Below are 15,434 nucleotides of genomic sequence, written 5' to 3'. Positions count from 1 at the left end.
ATATATCATTCTGTAAGCTATGTACAAATGTTGTTCTACAACATCAAATACTCTTTGGTCCTCTGATTCACTGTCACAAAATAAACTTCATTTATTATTAATAATGGCTATGACTAAGTCTCAAACATATAAAGTAAATCTATTTAATCCAGCCTTCCATTCAAATGATTTCTATTTCTAACTCAAAATATAAATGCTCGTATCTAGAGAAAAAAAGAAAAAATGCTGGAGACAAACATTGTCTAAGGCCTCCTTCAAATTATTCTAAGAAATACATGCCAAAAGAGTCCTAAAAGATTCTCCTAAGAAGCATGAGTATAAGAAAATTTTATTTATATAGTACTGGTTTATAATCATCATAGATCTAAAATTTGGCTCAGAATCCAGGTCAATGTAGAAAGAAATGACTTAAGAACATCAAAAAATGCAGGTGCAGTTACAATTCAATTATATATTTCTCCTTTTCTTAGGGTGTGTCTTTGTTCTCACAGCTGGGAAAGGTGTACTTTAAATTTTCAACAAAGAAAGCCACCACATTAAAGAAATCTACAAATTCCTATTACCAAAACTGTAGCAGTAACCGTGCAATCTTCAAATGCCTTTCATAAAGATATAATGTGTTTTAATCTCTTATTCATCTGTACTCAACACATTTGGCAAAGTATATTAACAACAGAAATGAAAACAATCATTTGGAAACAAAGCATAGGAAAGAAGAATTACATAAAATTACATAAATATCTAACAACCAACAGCTCTTAAGAATGTATTTTCAGTTTTTAAAAAAAAGAATTGGAAATATTGTTAGGCATTCTGTTTCTGCTTAAAGTTTTTGCTTGACTTACTCAATTTCTGTTTTGCCTAGAGGAAGAAAATAAAACAAAAACAATTGAGATCTAAAGAAGAAAAGTAATTTTGAAGCAAAACTGCTGATTTTTCATCTATTCATTTCCCTGCATGTATAAATGTGTTTTTTACCTCTAGTGTTTTATCAGTTTAACAGTCATAGTTTATACAAAACACACAGATGGTTTTAGAAATAGTAAAAGTTTCAGATGTTACAACTTCCTAGCATATGGAACACTATTGTGGATTATCATTTTGGCTGCATTTAAATGATTTTAATGTTATTTATACATTAACATCTTGGTACCATTTCATAATCATAGGTTATTACAATATTAAATTGTTTGATTCATGATTGGAGGTGGCACTATACTGATGAGGTAAGGAGACTGGTACTTTATTATCAGAGGATAGAATCTCTTGAGAGAGCAAAAGGTAAATGAAGAGTATAATAAATTAAACATTTTGGGATAAATCATAAAATTTCTTCTAATTCGATATAAGATTCAGCAAGAAGGTCTAAGGATTAGAAACAACAACAATAACAAATACAGCAGTTTTAAACTGTAGTATGACAAAGCACATATATACACACAAACATTTAAGACTAATGAAATGCATGGTTACAACTGTCATTCTTTTTCATCTTCCATATGTGATACAATATAAAAAGAGTTGTTGATTCTCTGTGTCCAGTGTTGATTTTTCCAGGCTCTCTCAATCCAGTTCATTCACGTTTTCACCCCCCACCACTCTACCGAAATTGGTCTTACAAATTTATCTATGACTGACTACCAAGTTGCTAAATCCAGTGTTCAATTGGCTGTCCTCTTATTACTGGATATACCAGCTGTACTTGACTCTGTCACTGCCTCCTCCTTAAAATTCAATATTCACTTGGCTTCACTGCTAATTTTCCTCTTCACCCACTGACTGCTCGCTCTCAGTCTCTGCTGCTCTTTTGCCTCTTCTCCTCAAGAGCTAAACTTTGAGCCATTTTTCCTCTCTATAATCACTCCCTCTGTGATTTTAGTCTCTGATTTTTAAATAACGTGTACACACTGATGACTCCTGTATTTGTCAGGATAGGCTACATTAGACTGTGGTAGGAATTCTCAGTGACTTAATACAACGAAGATTTATTTTTCATTCATTCTACATACCTACCATGAAAAGACTGAGGTACAGGGTGGGCAGATCTGTTACACATAGTAACCCAGGGACCCATGCTCTCAGAGGGGCTCACCATGTTGTTCCTGCATCACCTAAAACTTGTGGTCTGCTTGGTCACATGATAATAAAGAAATTATTGGAGGCTCCCTCACTAATATTTAATTTCTTTGAACAAGTCAAATGTGTCTGCCCAACAGCAAGGAAGCTGAGAAACAGACTCTCATCTGCCCTGAAGGAGGGGAGGACTAAACAGTCCTAAGTACTCATTAAGTCTACCAAACTCACAATTTTTTGTCTAGCCTCAACCTCAACCTCGAATTCCTTACTAATATATCCCACTTTTTGACATTTATACTTGCTTATCTAATAAGCACTGAATTACAATGTCCAAAGCTAAGCCTCTGAGTTTTTTCCTAACCCAAATCTTATTCTACATCTCCTGCAATTCAGTTAATGACAACTCCATCTTTTCATATTCCCAGGCCAATCACTTTAGTTAAGACCATCCTTCACTCTTTTCTTTTTCTAACATGCCACATTTAATCTAATAACAGATTCTGTGGGCCATTTCTTTACAGTATATCCCGAATCTAACTACTCTCACTAATATCTGCTAATATCCTGGTCTAAACTGTCATTTACGTCTTGCCTAGGTAAATGCAATAGTTCTCAACTTGTCTCCTTGCTTCTGCAGTTGTTATCCTTTGGTGTGTTCGGTGTGTAGAGAGTTCGGCTGAAAATACCCTGATGCTTCTTACCTCATTCATAGAAAAAGTTATACTAAGTACATGGTCTAATTGTCCTACCCAGTCAGGCTATCTGTTACCTCCTGACCCTATGTCCTACAAATCTCCCCTTTGCTCATTCTGTATTAGCCACCCTGCTGCTTTGCTCTTTTTTGAATGTGTTAGGTACGCCCCTTAGCATTTTTAAGCTTCCTTCCCAGAAAACCCATTCTCCAGATACCTGTAAAGTTATTTACCTCACTTCTTTCTGGTACTTACATGGAGCTTTCCCTAGACAGTCTATTTAAAATTACAATTCCACTCCAACCCTCATTAATTCCTTTATTCCATCCCTGCTTCATTTTTTAGAGAGGACTTATTGCTGAACATACCATATATTTTCCTTGTTTATTTTGCTTTCTGTCTGTATACACACCCCTAGAAGGAAACTCCAGAAAAGGACTGATTTTTGCTCAATCCTAGGTCTCCAGTGCCAAGAATTTTGTCATTAATTTGTATAAAGCACAAACAGATCATCAGGAAAGACATGCGGGAGATCAGAGGTTATAATGGTTTCTACATGTTTGACTTATCAGAGCAAGGAGATGGGAATTAGAGGTACTGGTCATTAAATGTTCTAGGATATTTTCTTAAAGACTAATCATTCTTATCTTAATTGTGCAGAAAACTGAAAAGAATCTGTTATCACTAACAAAAGAAGTATTTGTTAGCATCTCCCCCATACTCACGTACAACTGACTTTATTTTCTAATACCGGAGTTTCCACATGTGGTCCACTTTGCCATGTGACTTTTCAGCACCTCTTAAAGTACAGCTGGTTCAAAATCACCCCAATCCAAAAATGTATAAAAGTTACTTTGAGGGCCTTGTTCTAATTCACATCATTGCAGAAAAAATGTCTGAATTCTTTCCAGGTCCCTACAACCTTGTGTACCACAAACGTCTCTACTTTTCTCACTATTTAAAATGCATGCTAATATGTTAACTGGGGGTACAGAAATACTACAATCATTTATTAAGTGTATGAGGTCTGTGTTATAACTTTGGTTTTCTTCAACTTTAGCACTGACCTATTCCTCACACATACATTCTCCTTAGGGACTTTAAACCTTTGCAGTGAATTTACAATGTAAAATTAACAGTGTGTGCTAAACAAACAAACAAAAAAACTGTAAAGAGAAATATTGTATAATCATAAACTCAATAAAGGCACAGTTACTTATGGTGCATTAATAAACATCTCACAAGATAGAAAAAAGAAAGGAAGTCACATATAGAACCACTGATGTCAGCAAGAATATACCATATCAATATTGGTAACTTCTAAGAGGTAGCAAGATTCTCTAATCATATCAAATTAGGAATTTGAAATCCAATAATCTATTCATGAGAATTTCATTTTGTAATGAGATAAATTTATCATTATGTATTACACAGAGACTTTTTCATAAACAATATTGATCTCTACAGAACAGAAAAGCAATGTGAAAAGGAGAATTAGATATTTTTTAAAACCCTGAAATGATTTAGAAGTCCTTCTGAAAAGATACACAAAACTGAATTTTTCTGAACAGTTTTTACTGTAACATGGAGAATATAAGTCTTGAGTTATGACAATAATTAAGTCAAGCATAACCGTGTTAACTCTAAGACATTAAGATAGATATTACGGTTTTCTTTTCTTGGTCTCCAAACTGATGAACATGAGTTTCCCTCACTTATTTTCATGTTAACACAGGGAGAATTTAAATACATTTAGTTTAAAAGAAGAATTGAAAGTGGGAGATACAACTATGTTTTCTTTAAAAGAATATATTTTATTTTTTCCCTTTTCTCTGGTAAGATAGATCAAGTTAGACCTACAAATGTTCCATTTTGCTGAATTAAATACTCACAGTTATTCTTTCATCTTTATCATCCAGTGGAGAGCCATCTTTCTTCCATGAAATGGTAGGTTCAGGATGGCCTCGCGGAGGCTGGCATTCCATCACTGCAGGCTCTCCCACTGCCACCATGACATCGGAAGGATTTTGCCTGAAGTCATCCCGTAGTACTGGAGGAACAAGATTAAATCATTATACTCAATAATGATATATACAATCTTTATCTCTGAACTTCAGCAAAAGAGACATTTATTATAGTAAATTACTACTATTAGCTATCTCAATACATCTTTGAGAATCTGTATCTACTTACAGACTCTGCAATTTAATAAGAAATCTGGCCTTAAGCTTCTACAACAGGGATGATTTGATAATATCCATAAGCCAGCAGATGAGTGTATTTTGCTGCTTAGTACCCTCACAGTTAGCAATTTCAATTTCTTTGCAGTAACTTGCATTTTCCTTTTGGACTACATTTTCTCATCCATGTGACTAATGGACATAACTGAACTCTCCTTTCACTTTTGTGACACATTGGGATGATGCTTTCTATAGTTAAGTGGATCACATGCATATGTAAACAAAAATATTAAAAGTAAAAAAACAGACATTTCTGTATTTTATCTGTATTTTTAATGAGAGATATTGTAAAGTTATTTAAAACTGGTGTATAAGAGAATATGCTTGATATAATTTAAATAAGTTCATTTTAAACATTAAACATATTTTCAAAACAACTACATTCAGAATTGTCCATGCTATCCGATCATCACTGAGTGAGGGAGAGTGAAAAAAGTCACTACTGGAGGTAAAAGCACTGCTAACACTACCAATTTTTATGTTCTGAGTTTCTTTTTTCCCTACACATTTTTTTTCTTCTTTTTATTTTATTTTTTAATTATCTCTTTAAAAAGTTAATAGATCACACAAAACATTACATTAAAAAACATAAGAGGTTCCCATATACCCCACTCTCCACCACCCCCAAACAATTTTAATTGTATTTTTTTAAATATACATGGATCACAAAAAATGATATAATGCCCAGCATCTGTCCCTGCAATATCATTCAGGACAACTCCAAGTCCCAAAAATGCCCCCACATCATATCTATTCTTCCCTCTCCCTACCATCAGCAACTACTGTGGTCACTTTATCCACATCAATGCTACAATTTCTTCCATTACTAGTCACAATATTTCTGTAGTAGAATATCAGTAAGTCCACTCTAATCCATATTTTATTCCTCCATCCTGTGGACCCTGGGATGGTTATGTCAACCCCATCTCTATATCAAGAGGCGGCTTAGATCCCACATGCATGATGGATACATTTCTCCTGCTTGCAGTTGTAGGCACTCTCAGTTCCTTGGTGTGGTGGTTGAACTTCTTCACCTCCCTGTTAGCTAATCTGGGTAAGTCCAACAAACCAGAGGGTAGGAATTTTGCAAGTCTGCTGAGGCTCAGGGCCCAGCTGGCATATGGACAGTCCAGAGATTCAAGTCTCCTGAGTATTCACCAACCCTAGTCCCAAACACAGGATCAGCAGAAGTGACAGAAGAGGCATGTGTAGAAAGGTCACATCTGAGTCCAACCCCATCACACCCAGGAACACAAATTACAAAGTACAACCCACTGACATGGCACTGAGCTCCAGAGCTATCTGCCAGGACCATAGAACCTGTGGGTCTCCATAGCCCTCAGGAGATCCAGTACCTGGGGTTACATCTACTTCGGCTATCTCTGGGGTCCTGCTGAGGTGTGCATAAGCACAGCCCCTCTGATGACCTCCCAACTCTTTTTTGAAGACTCTTAGCCATATAAACTCATTTGTCTTTGCCATTTCCCCCTTTTATTCAAGGTCAAAAAGCAGTTTTTAACACATGATCCTACATGTAGGCTGAGCTATTCTGCTGGTCTAGGTCTGCTGAGTTCATCCCTTTATTCATGGTCTCTTTCTAGTTGCATCATCAGTTAGTGATTGGTAGTAATCCCTCGGTGCCAGGGAGGCTCATCCCCGGGAGTCAAGTCCCACACTGGGGGGAAGGTAATGCATTTACATGCTGAGTTTGGGTTAGAGAGTGGCCACATTTGAGCAACATGGAGGGTCTCAGGAGGTAACTCTTATGTGCCCTACAGCTCTATGCCTAGTTCATATTTCAGGCACATAGGCTCATAAAGCATAGTGATTCCTTGATATGGGATCAAGGGATCCCTTGATCAAGGGATCATCTTTGGACCATCCTTCTTCATTGGTCTTTGCCATTGCATTTGGGGCATTGTTGCTTTCCACTGGGGAATGTGACAAAGCCCCCCTTTTTTCTCTATATATTATCTCACTTAATCCTTATCTGTTTTGGATGGGAAGTATTAACCCAATTTTATTTTTCAGCAAAGGAAACAATTCATTGCTGTAATCTTACCTGGATACAAATATAACATTAACATAATGTAAAACAAGCCACATTATTCACACTGTAACTGTTGGAAAAAACATATTGAGAATATACCAAATATGTATATTTAAAAATAGTTCATACCATAAAATTGCCCTCAGTATCTTGACAACATGAAGGGATCATGAATTATTTGACATAATTTAGTCTTTTTTTTTTTAAGATTTATTTTTTATTTATTTCTCTTCCCTCCCCTCCCCCCCCCCCCCTTGTCTGCTCTCTCTTTCCATTTGCTTTGTGTTCTGTATCCGCTTGCATTATCCAGTGACACTGGGAAACTGTGTCTCTTTTTTGTTGTGTCATCTTGCTGTGTCAGCACTTCGTGTTAACAGTGCCACTCCTCGGGTGGGCTGCGCTTTTTTCACGTGGGGCAGCTCTCCTTGCAGGGAGCACTCCTTGTGCATGGGGTTCCCCTACATGGAAGACACCCCCCCTGTGCGGCACAGCACTCCTTGCATGCCACAGCACTGCGCGTGGGCCAGCTTACCAAATGGGACAGGAGGCCCTTGGGATCGAACCTTGGACACTCCATATGGTAGATGGACACTCTATCAGTCAAGCCACGTCCGTTTCCCATGACATCATTTAGTCTTAGAATTAAATCACAACTCCATGGTTCACTGGACAAGTAATATTGTACACTTAATTCAACTTTTCTGTTTCCTTATTTACAAACTGTGGATGGAGATACGTACTTCAATACAAAGTCTAGTAGATGTTAGTTATCTTCCTCCACCCCATTTTTCTTTGATTGGTATGTAAATAAAATGTAACCAATTTTCATAACCTAAATTAAGAAGCTACTTAATTAAATGGGTATCTCTCCATTCCAATGGTGTTTAACCACACTCTCGTGAATGAAGAACTGCAATGGAAAAATTTATACTCAAATCATTATTTTAAAAGTCACTCTTAAATTTTGGTTTCAAAACCTCAAACAAGCATAGAGGCTTTCAAAAGCATAAATTTTTCACTTAACAATTCTTTATTTTTTCTTCCTCCACACCCTCCACACCAAATAAATTTCCACAGACATATGAGTAAGCCATAACCTCCACTCAAACACAATCCTGCTACTTAATTTGGATATTGAAACAACTTCAGCAAAATATGATTATGTTAAGACTTGGGACAGAGGACTTGGCCCAGTGGTTAGGGCGTCAGTCTACCACATGGGAGGTCCACAGTTCAAACTCCAGGTCTCCTTGACCCGTGTGGAGCTGGCCCATGCAAGGAGTGCGGTGCCACACAGGGGTGTCCCCCATGTAGGGGAGCCTCACGCGCAAGGAGTGTGCCCTGTAAGGAGAGTTGCCCAGTGCGAAAGAAAGTGCAGCCTGCCCAGGAATGGTGCTGCACACATGGAGAGTTGACACAACAAGATGACGCAACAAAAAGAAACACAGATTCCTGCGCCACTGACAACAACAGAAGCGGACAAAGAAGACGCAGCAAATAGACACAGAGAACAGACAACTGGGGTGGAGGGCGAAGGGGAGAGAAATAAATAAATAAATAAATCTTAAAAAAAAAAAAGAGGACACTTGTTTCCTGTACATATTTGAAGCTGTACGAACCCCAGAAAAACATTCTTAAATTTAATCCATTCCTATGGTTTGAACCCATTGTAGGAAGGATCTGTTGATGAGGTTACTTCAGTTAAGTTATGACCCACCTCAATCAGGATGGGTCTTAATCCTAATACTTGAGTCCTTTATAAGTGGAGTAAATTCAGAAAGAGAGAAAGAACACCACAGGAAGTAAGAAGCTGAAATCAACGAAACCTGGAAGAGAAGGGAGAAATCAGAAGACATCGCCATGTGCCTTGCCATGTGACACAGATGCCAAGGATCACCAGGAGCTAGCCCCAGAATGCTGGTCTTTATAAAGAAAGCATCACCTTGATGATGCCTTGGTTTGGAATTTCCTTTAGCCTTAAAATCATGAGCAAATAAATTCCCATTGTTCAATCCTAACAACTTCAAACTATTTTCTAGAGCAGAGTAGAAAATTTCCTGTGTTTGGAACATCAGTAAAAGGAAACAGACACAAAGGTAAACCTTGCTGATCTGAAAATGCTAGTTACTGTCACCACATAGTAAAAAGACTAAAGTATGAAGATTTTCAATAGTTACAAACTTTTATTATTATTAGTTGTTATTAAGAATGTATCAAAAATAAAGTGTAAGGTATGTAGGAAAAGCAAATGAGTTGACCTTAACAGCAAATTAAATAATGCTGGATCACATTATTAATCTAACCTAATACCTCTAAAAATTTTTAATACCCTTGAAACACCTGAAAGTAAGATTCTGTTTTAATAAAAATAAATAATTTGCACAATTTTTCTACTTGAGCTTAGAACCAACTTGGTAATACTATACCATATTTACAAATTGAGATCATATCTCAAATAAACCAATGAAAAATAAAATGTCTTTCAAAAATATCAAAAGTGAAAGTAAGATAAATCAAGTTCTTTTCCCCCATTTACTATGTTATTTGGCCTTTTACAGTATATAATGAAAAGCTAACAAAATGTAATCCATTAAAGATTGTTTCTTAGATAATGTTCATGTAATTATTTTTGCAGCTGTAAAGCATAAAACTCTAGCATTGCCTTTAGGCTACAGACAATCCTGTACAAAGTTATGAATTTTAAGATTTTTTTCTCTCTTTTCTATAAATGTAGTTTTTCTTCCTTGTACTAGTCCTAAACATTTCCTTTTGGGGGGAAAAAAGTATGGGTCACATTATAAAATGATAGGAAATTTAGCTAAATTATCCAATTTTCTCAATTCATATGTATATTTAAGTAATTAAAATAAAATTCAATTCAAATGATTGGCAGCATCTTAGAAGAAAAAAATGACAATCATAATAATCTCAAATAAGGATTTTATAAAACACTTTTCATTCTCTCCTCTAACATACCATTAGTCAAGGCATATATGATATGTTCAAATGTTTCGTTGTTTGAATAACACGAAGTTCTAAAATTTGCATCTAAATTTTCAAAAAACTTGAAAAAAGAGCTAGTAACATGTTTCTAAATAGATACCATCTAAAAATTTGTTAAACAAAGTATTGTTCATCCTAATATTTTAACAATATTATATTTCTTCTATATTTTACATAGTTTTAATTTATGTTCTAGGTTAGTACATAGAATATGGCTCTACAGTTTTCCACCTTTTTTCAGTTAAATTAGAGAAAGCATAATCTTCATTGATTCTTTGAATCGTCTCAAAGTTTGTCTTTATAAAATTGTTAAGTAATACTCAGCCTTTACAATAAAATAAAACAAACTTATATATCAAATTTAATATGATTCACCAAATAAGTAAACATTTTCAGAAAAAAATTCTAAGATTCAATGATAACTTTGCCATGTGCCTGAGTAATGTTGAGAAGATAGGGGCACAGCAAGAAAAAGAAATTAAACAGAAACGGTTCCAAGTATTATGGAGTAGAGCACTGTTGAAAATCTCAGAAGTGAAGGAAACATGCTATAGAGCAAGCAGGGGTTCCTGACAACATCCAATCCCTCTTACAAGTGGAAGCAGCTAAGTTCCAGGGAAACTGTCACTGACCTATCTTTCTACAGGAAGAGACCAGAAGAAAACACAGGTAACCTGATTTCCCACATCGTGCTCTTTTTTAAGCCATCTCACAGTTTTACTGTAAAATGCAAATCTCCCATCTAACTCACTGTATTTCCAATAAATTTACTCCATTACTGCAGAAAGCTTAATTTATGGTGACAGCACATCACTGTAGCAGCCAACTGACATTACCCGATCTTAGTAAAGCTCAGATGCTCTTAAAATTTTGTGCTTCCAATCATGTGGTGAACATTTGTGAACTACAATTCCTCCAGCTTCATAAATCATAGAATTTCGGTGTAGATAGGGGTCTGAGAGATGAGTGGTCCAAACCTTTAGTTTTCACAGAAAATTTAGAAATATTTAGAAAAATTAATTGAGGCTCCTATGAGGGGGGTTGGAGTTCACACAGATAATAATGAGAAAGAGAATGCTGGCAATAATATACACAATGGCTGACTTTTATTCAACATTTACTGTGTAAGGACCATACCAGGTATTAACTCACTTAACTTTCTTAATAAATCCTATGATAAAGTAAATTTATTAGTTTCATTTTACAAATGAGGAAAATGAGACACTCAGAGTAATTTGCTCCAGGTCTTAGGAGCAGAGCTAAAATACAGATATTCCATTCCCCCAGTCCATAAAGGATTCTTCTCTACCAAGCACCCTACCTCTTTAAATACATAGCTATTATGACATAATAATTTTTCCAATGGAATATAGGTCAAGTGAGAAATACCCTTTTTTATCAGTCAAGTGGCTATCCTTGATCATATTCTGCATTCTTGTATTTTTTCAGATTTCCCCATGTTTGGAAATGACCAAGTTTTCAGTGGAACATTGAGAAATGGCATTTATTGTTCAGACTACATGCTACTTCTTACCAATGATTTTTCTTCGATTTCAACAGAAAAACGACTGGAAAACTGCATAATAGTAAATACTGGGCGGTGGACTTGGCCCAGTGGTTGGGGCGTCCATCTGCCACATGGGAGGTCCATGGTTCAAACCCCGGGCCTCCTTGACCCGTGTGGAGCTGGCCCATGTGCAGTGCTGATGCGCGCAAGGAGTGCCCTGCCACGCAGGGGTGCCCCCCGCATAGGGGAGCCCCGTGCACAAGGAATGCACCCCGTAAGGAGAGCCGCCCAGCGCGAAAGAAAGTACAGCCTGCTCAGGAATGGTGCCACCCACACAGAGAGCTGACATGGCAAGATGACGCAACAAAAAGAAACACAGATTCCCGTGCCGCTGACAACAACAGAAGCGGACAAAGAGGATGCAGAAAGCGGACAACCGGGGTGTGGGGGAAAGGGGAGAGAAATAAAGAAAATAAAGAAATAAATAAACCTTAAAAAATTAAAAATAAAAAAATAGTAAATACTTTAACTAAACAGGCATTTTAATTAGAAGTGGGCGTGTTAGGAAAAACAGGGAAAGATGATATGTAGTTGTGGGTTTTTCTTTCTACTTAAAAGATTACTTTGTCAATGAACCCTTACAGCAAATGATAATTCCTAATTCCTGTCAACTAAGAAAAAAATTCAATGAAGCTTCAAAAATATGGTATATTGGAGTAGAAAATAAATGAGGAAGAATCTCCCAAAAGAAAACAACTTTCTAAATGATCAGTAAGAGCATCCCTCTATTGCAATGAACTATTTTAATTGTTTTCAAAATTACTCATCACTTGCCTAGTCTTTAAATTGAGAGAGAGAGAATATGTTACTCCCTTCTATGATATTTCTGGTTCTCTGTTTACAACTTACATGCTAACAAAAAAATGTTATTTCATTTCACACTAAGTATAATTCTTTCATTAAACACATCTATATTGAGCACATACTCTGTGCCTGACACCTATGCCATAACTCTTGCACTTTCGTCACAGAGAAGTTTATATGAAATGCTGATGACAGTTGAGAGACAAGATTAATATTCACCTTCTCAGGAAAGGGTGATATAATAAGTTTTTATTCTTTGCTATTTTGGATTAAGAGATATATTTTGGGAGATGGACAATAAAAAAGGTTTACCATAAAAATTTGTATAACTATTTGCATTTCTACTCATAACATTACTTTTCCCAGAAGAGCAAAGTATTATCTGGGGGAACAAAGGTGTTCAAAACTCTAAAGCATTTCTTCAAATAAAATATTTCTATACACTTAAAAATATTATTTAAAAAAGGATGAATCTACAAAAAGACATTTTAGTCCAGTAAGAGGGAAAATGTAACATGCAAAAATAATATTCCATGACGTATTTTTCACCATATACAGTTTTCTAAAGCAAATAAGCTTGTTTTTAAAAATGTTGCACAGGGAAGCGGACATGGCTCAACTGATAGAGCATCCACCTATCATATAGGAAGTCGAGGGTTCAGTATCCAGGGCCTCCTGACCCATGTGGCAAGCTGGCCCACGCGCAGTGCTGATGTGTGCAAGGAGTGCTGTGCCACGCAGGGGCGCCCCTGTGTAGGGGAGGCCCATGCAAGGAATGCGCCCCACAAGAAGAGCTGCCCTGCGTGAAAAAAAAGCACAGCCTGCCCAGGAGTGGTTCCACACACATGGAAAGCTGATGCAAAAAGATGATGCAAAAAAAAGAGATGCAGTTTCCTGGTGCTGCCTGACAATGCAAGCAGACGCAGAACACACAGTGAATGGACAGAGATAGCAGGCAATGGGAGGAGGAAGGGGAGAGAAATAAATAAAATAAATCTTAAAAAAAAAAAAAAAGATGCACAAAAACACCAATACTGCATAAAGTTATAATTTTTTTAAAAAGATGTATTTATTTATTTATTTCTCTCCCCTTCCTCCTCCCATTGTCTGCTATCTGTGTTCATTCTCAGTGTGTTCTTCTACATCCACTTGTATTCTCCTCAGGTGGCACTGGGGATCTGTGTCCCTTCTTGTTCTGCCATCTTGCTGCATCAGCTCTCCATATGTATGTCACCACTCCTGGGTAGGCTGCAGTTTTGCATGGGCCAGCTCTCCTTGCACAGGGGCCACTCCTTGCAGGCGGGGGAACCCTTACACACGGGCATCCCTGCATGGGCCAGCACTCCTGTGTGCAGCAGCACTGTGCCTGGGCCAGCTCACCACATAAGCCAGGAAGCTCTGGGTATCAAACCCTTGGACCTCCTATATGGTAGGCGGATGCTCTATCTGTTGAGTCACATCGACTTCCCGATAAAGTTATAATTTAATTATGACTGTTTCCTAAAGGTAGTGTACTTACTTTTTAAAACCTGACAAATGAGCATATCTGTGGATTCCCTTCAATAATTATGTTTTCTGCTTGTGTTTTTAATAACATGTGACTTATTTTATGTTCAAACCTTCAATTATGTCTTGGTTACTCTCTTGGGAGAAAAGATGCTGTCAAAAGCACGTATCTTCTTAAATATGAGAACTTTTGAAGATTCCATGAACTTCTTATGCTTTAACCTAGGAATCTATTTCCTTTTTTTTGTAAAAAAAAAATTATACATCCTGAAAGTTATTGTAATATCATGTCTGTCAAATATCATTCAAACTTAACCATTAACGAACTGATAAAAAAAAATTCTTTAATTAATTAATTAATTTTAAAAGATTTATTTTCTCTCCCCTTCCCTGCCCACCCCCCAGTTGTCTGCTTTCTGTGTCCATTTGCTGTGTGTTCTTCTGTGTCTTCTTATAATCTTGTCAGTGGCACCGGGAATCTGTGTCTCTTTTTGTTGCATGGCAGGGCACTCCTTTGCGCGCATCAGCACCGCACATGGGCCAGCTCCAAACAGGTCAAGGAGGCCTGGGATTTGAACCCTGGATCTTCCCTGTGGTAGGTGAACACTCTATCTGTTGAGCTAAATCCGCTTCCCAGTAAAAAATAATTACTACAGAATATTACAAATAGAATGAGAAGCTACTACCAGAATGCAAGAAATTAGAGTTTTTTATTTGTATGTTTTAAAGTATCTATGGCAGAGGAAGAAAATTACATCTACGCAGCGTATGCTTCTCTATTCTGCTGGGCTGTAGCAATGGGTGTATAGTAAATTGGGTTACTTACCCCAGAAAAAGAAAAAAGCTATGATTCTGTGGGAGTGAACCCATCTTAAATTGGACCTTTTGAAAGTGTTATTTTAGTAAATATATGGCCAACTAAATCAAGATGGGTCTTAATCCTACCTCTAAAGGCCTTTTAGGAAGAAAGTCATGAGGAGGAGCCAGAAGCCAGAAGTCAGTGGAAACTGGAAGGAAAAGAAGAGAACATAGCCAAGTGACAGGAAAACCAAGGATCCTCAAGAATTGCTGGCAAGCCAGCACCAGAACACTACAGTCCTCTGGGATAAAGCCAAGACTTCTAGCTTCTGAAATGTGAGACAATAAATTCCCGCTGTTAGGCCAACTCATTGAATGGTACTTGTCATAGCATCTGGGAATCTAAGGCAGGGGATTATCATCCTCAGCCTTTTTAAAATTTATTTATTTATTTATTTATTTTTAAAGAAGCTTTAGATTACATAAACGTTACATAAAAAATATAAGGGATTCCCATATACTCCACCCCTTCCCCTACATTCCCCCATTAACACCACCTTTCATTAGTGTGGTACATTTATTACAACTGATGAGCATATATTGAAACATTGCTACTAACCAAGGTCTATAGTTTCCTTTATAGTTTACACTTTGCACTGAATAATTTCATAGGTTTTGGCAAAATGTATAATTGCCTG

At 36.8% G+C, this 15,434-nt stretch overlaps 1 protein-coding gene across 13 annotated transcripts in view; it reads right to left on the bottom strand.

Annotated features, from left to right (window-relative positions):
* ROBO1 (roundabout guidance receptor 1) overlaps positions 1–15,434 on the bottom strand; it is a 1,228,714-nt gene that overhangs the window by 152,845 nt on the left and 1,060,435 nt on the right. For all 13 annotated transcript variants that reach the window (XM_058296067.2, XM_058296071.2, XM_058296074.2 and 10 more), the window contains one exon: positions 4,661–4,818. In XM_058296067.2, the coding sequence (XP_058152050.1) occupies positions 4,661–4,818 (158 nt within the window). The remainder of the gene's footprint in view (positions 1–4,660; positions 4,819–15,434) is intronic.

Source organism: Dasypus novemcinctus, chromosome 4, assembly GCF_030445035.2.
Source record: "Dasypus novemcinctus isolate mDasNov1 chromosome 4, mDasNov1.1.hap2, whole genome shotgun sequence".
Classification (NCBI taxonomy): domain Eukaryota; kingdom Metazoa; phylum Chordata; class Mammalia; order Cingulata; family Dasypodidae; genus Dasypus; species Dasypus novemcinctus.
This window is presented reverse-complemented; position numbering and strand designations above follow the sequence as displayed.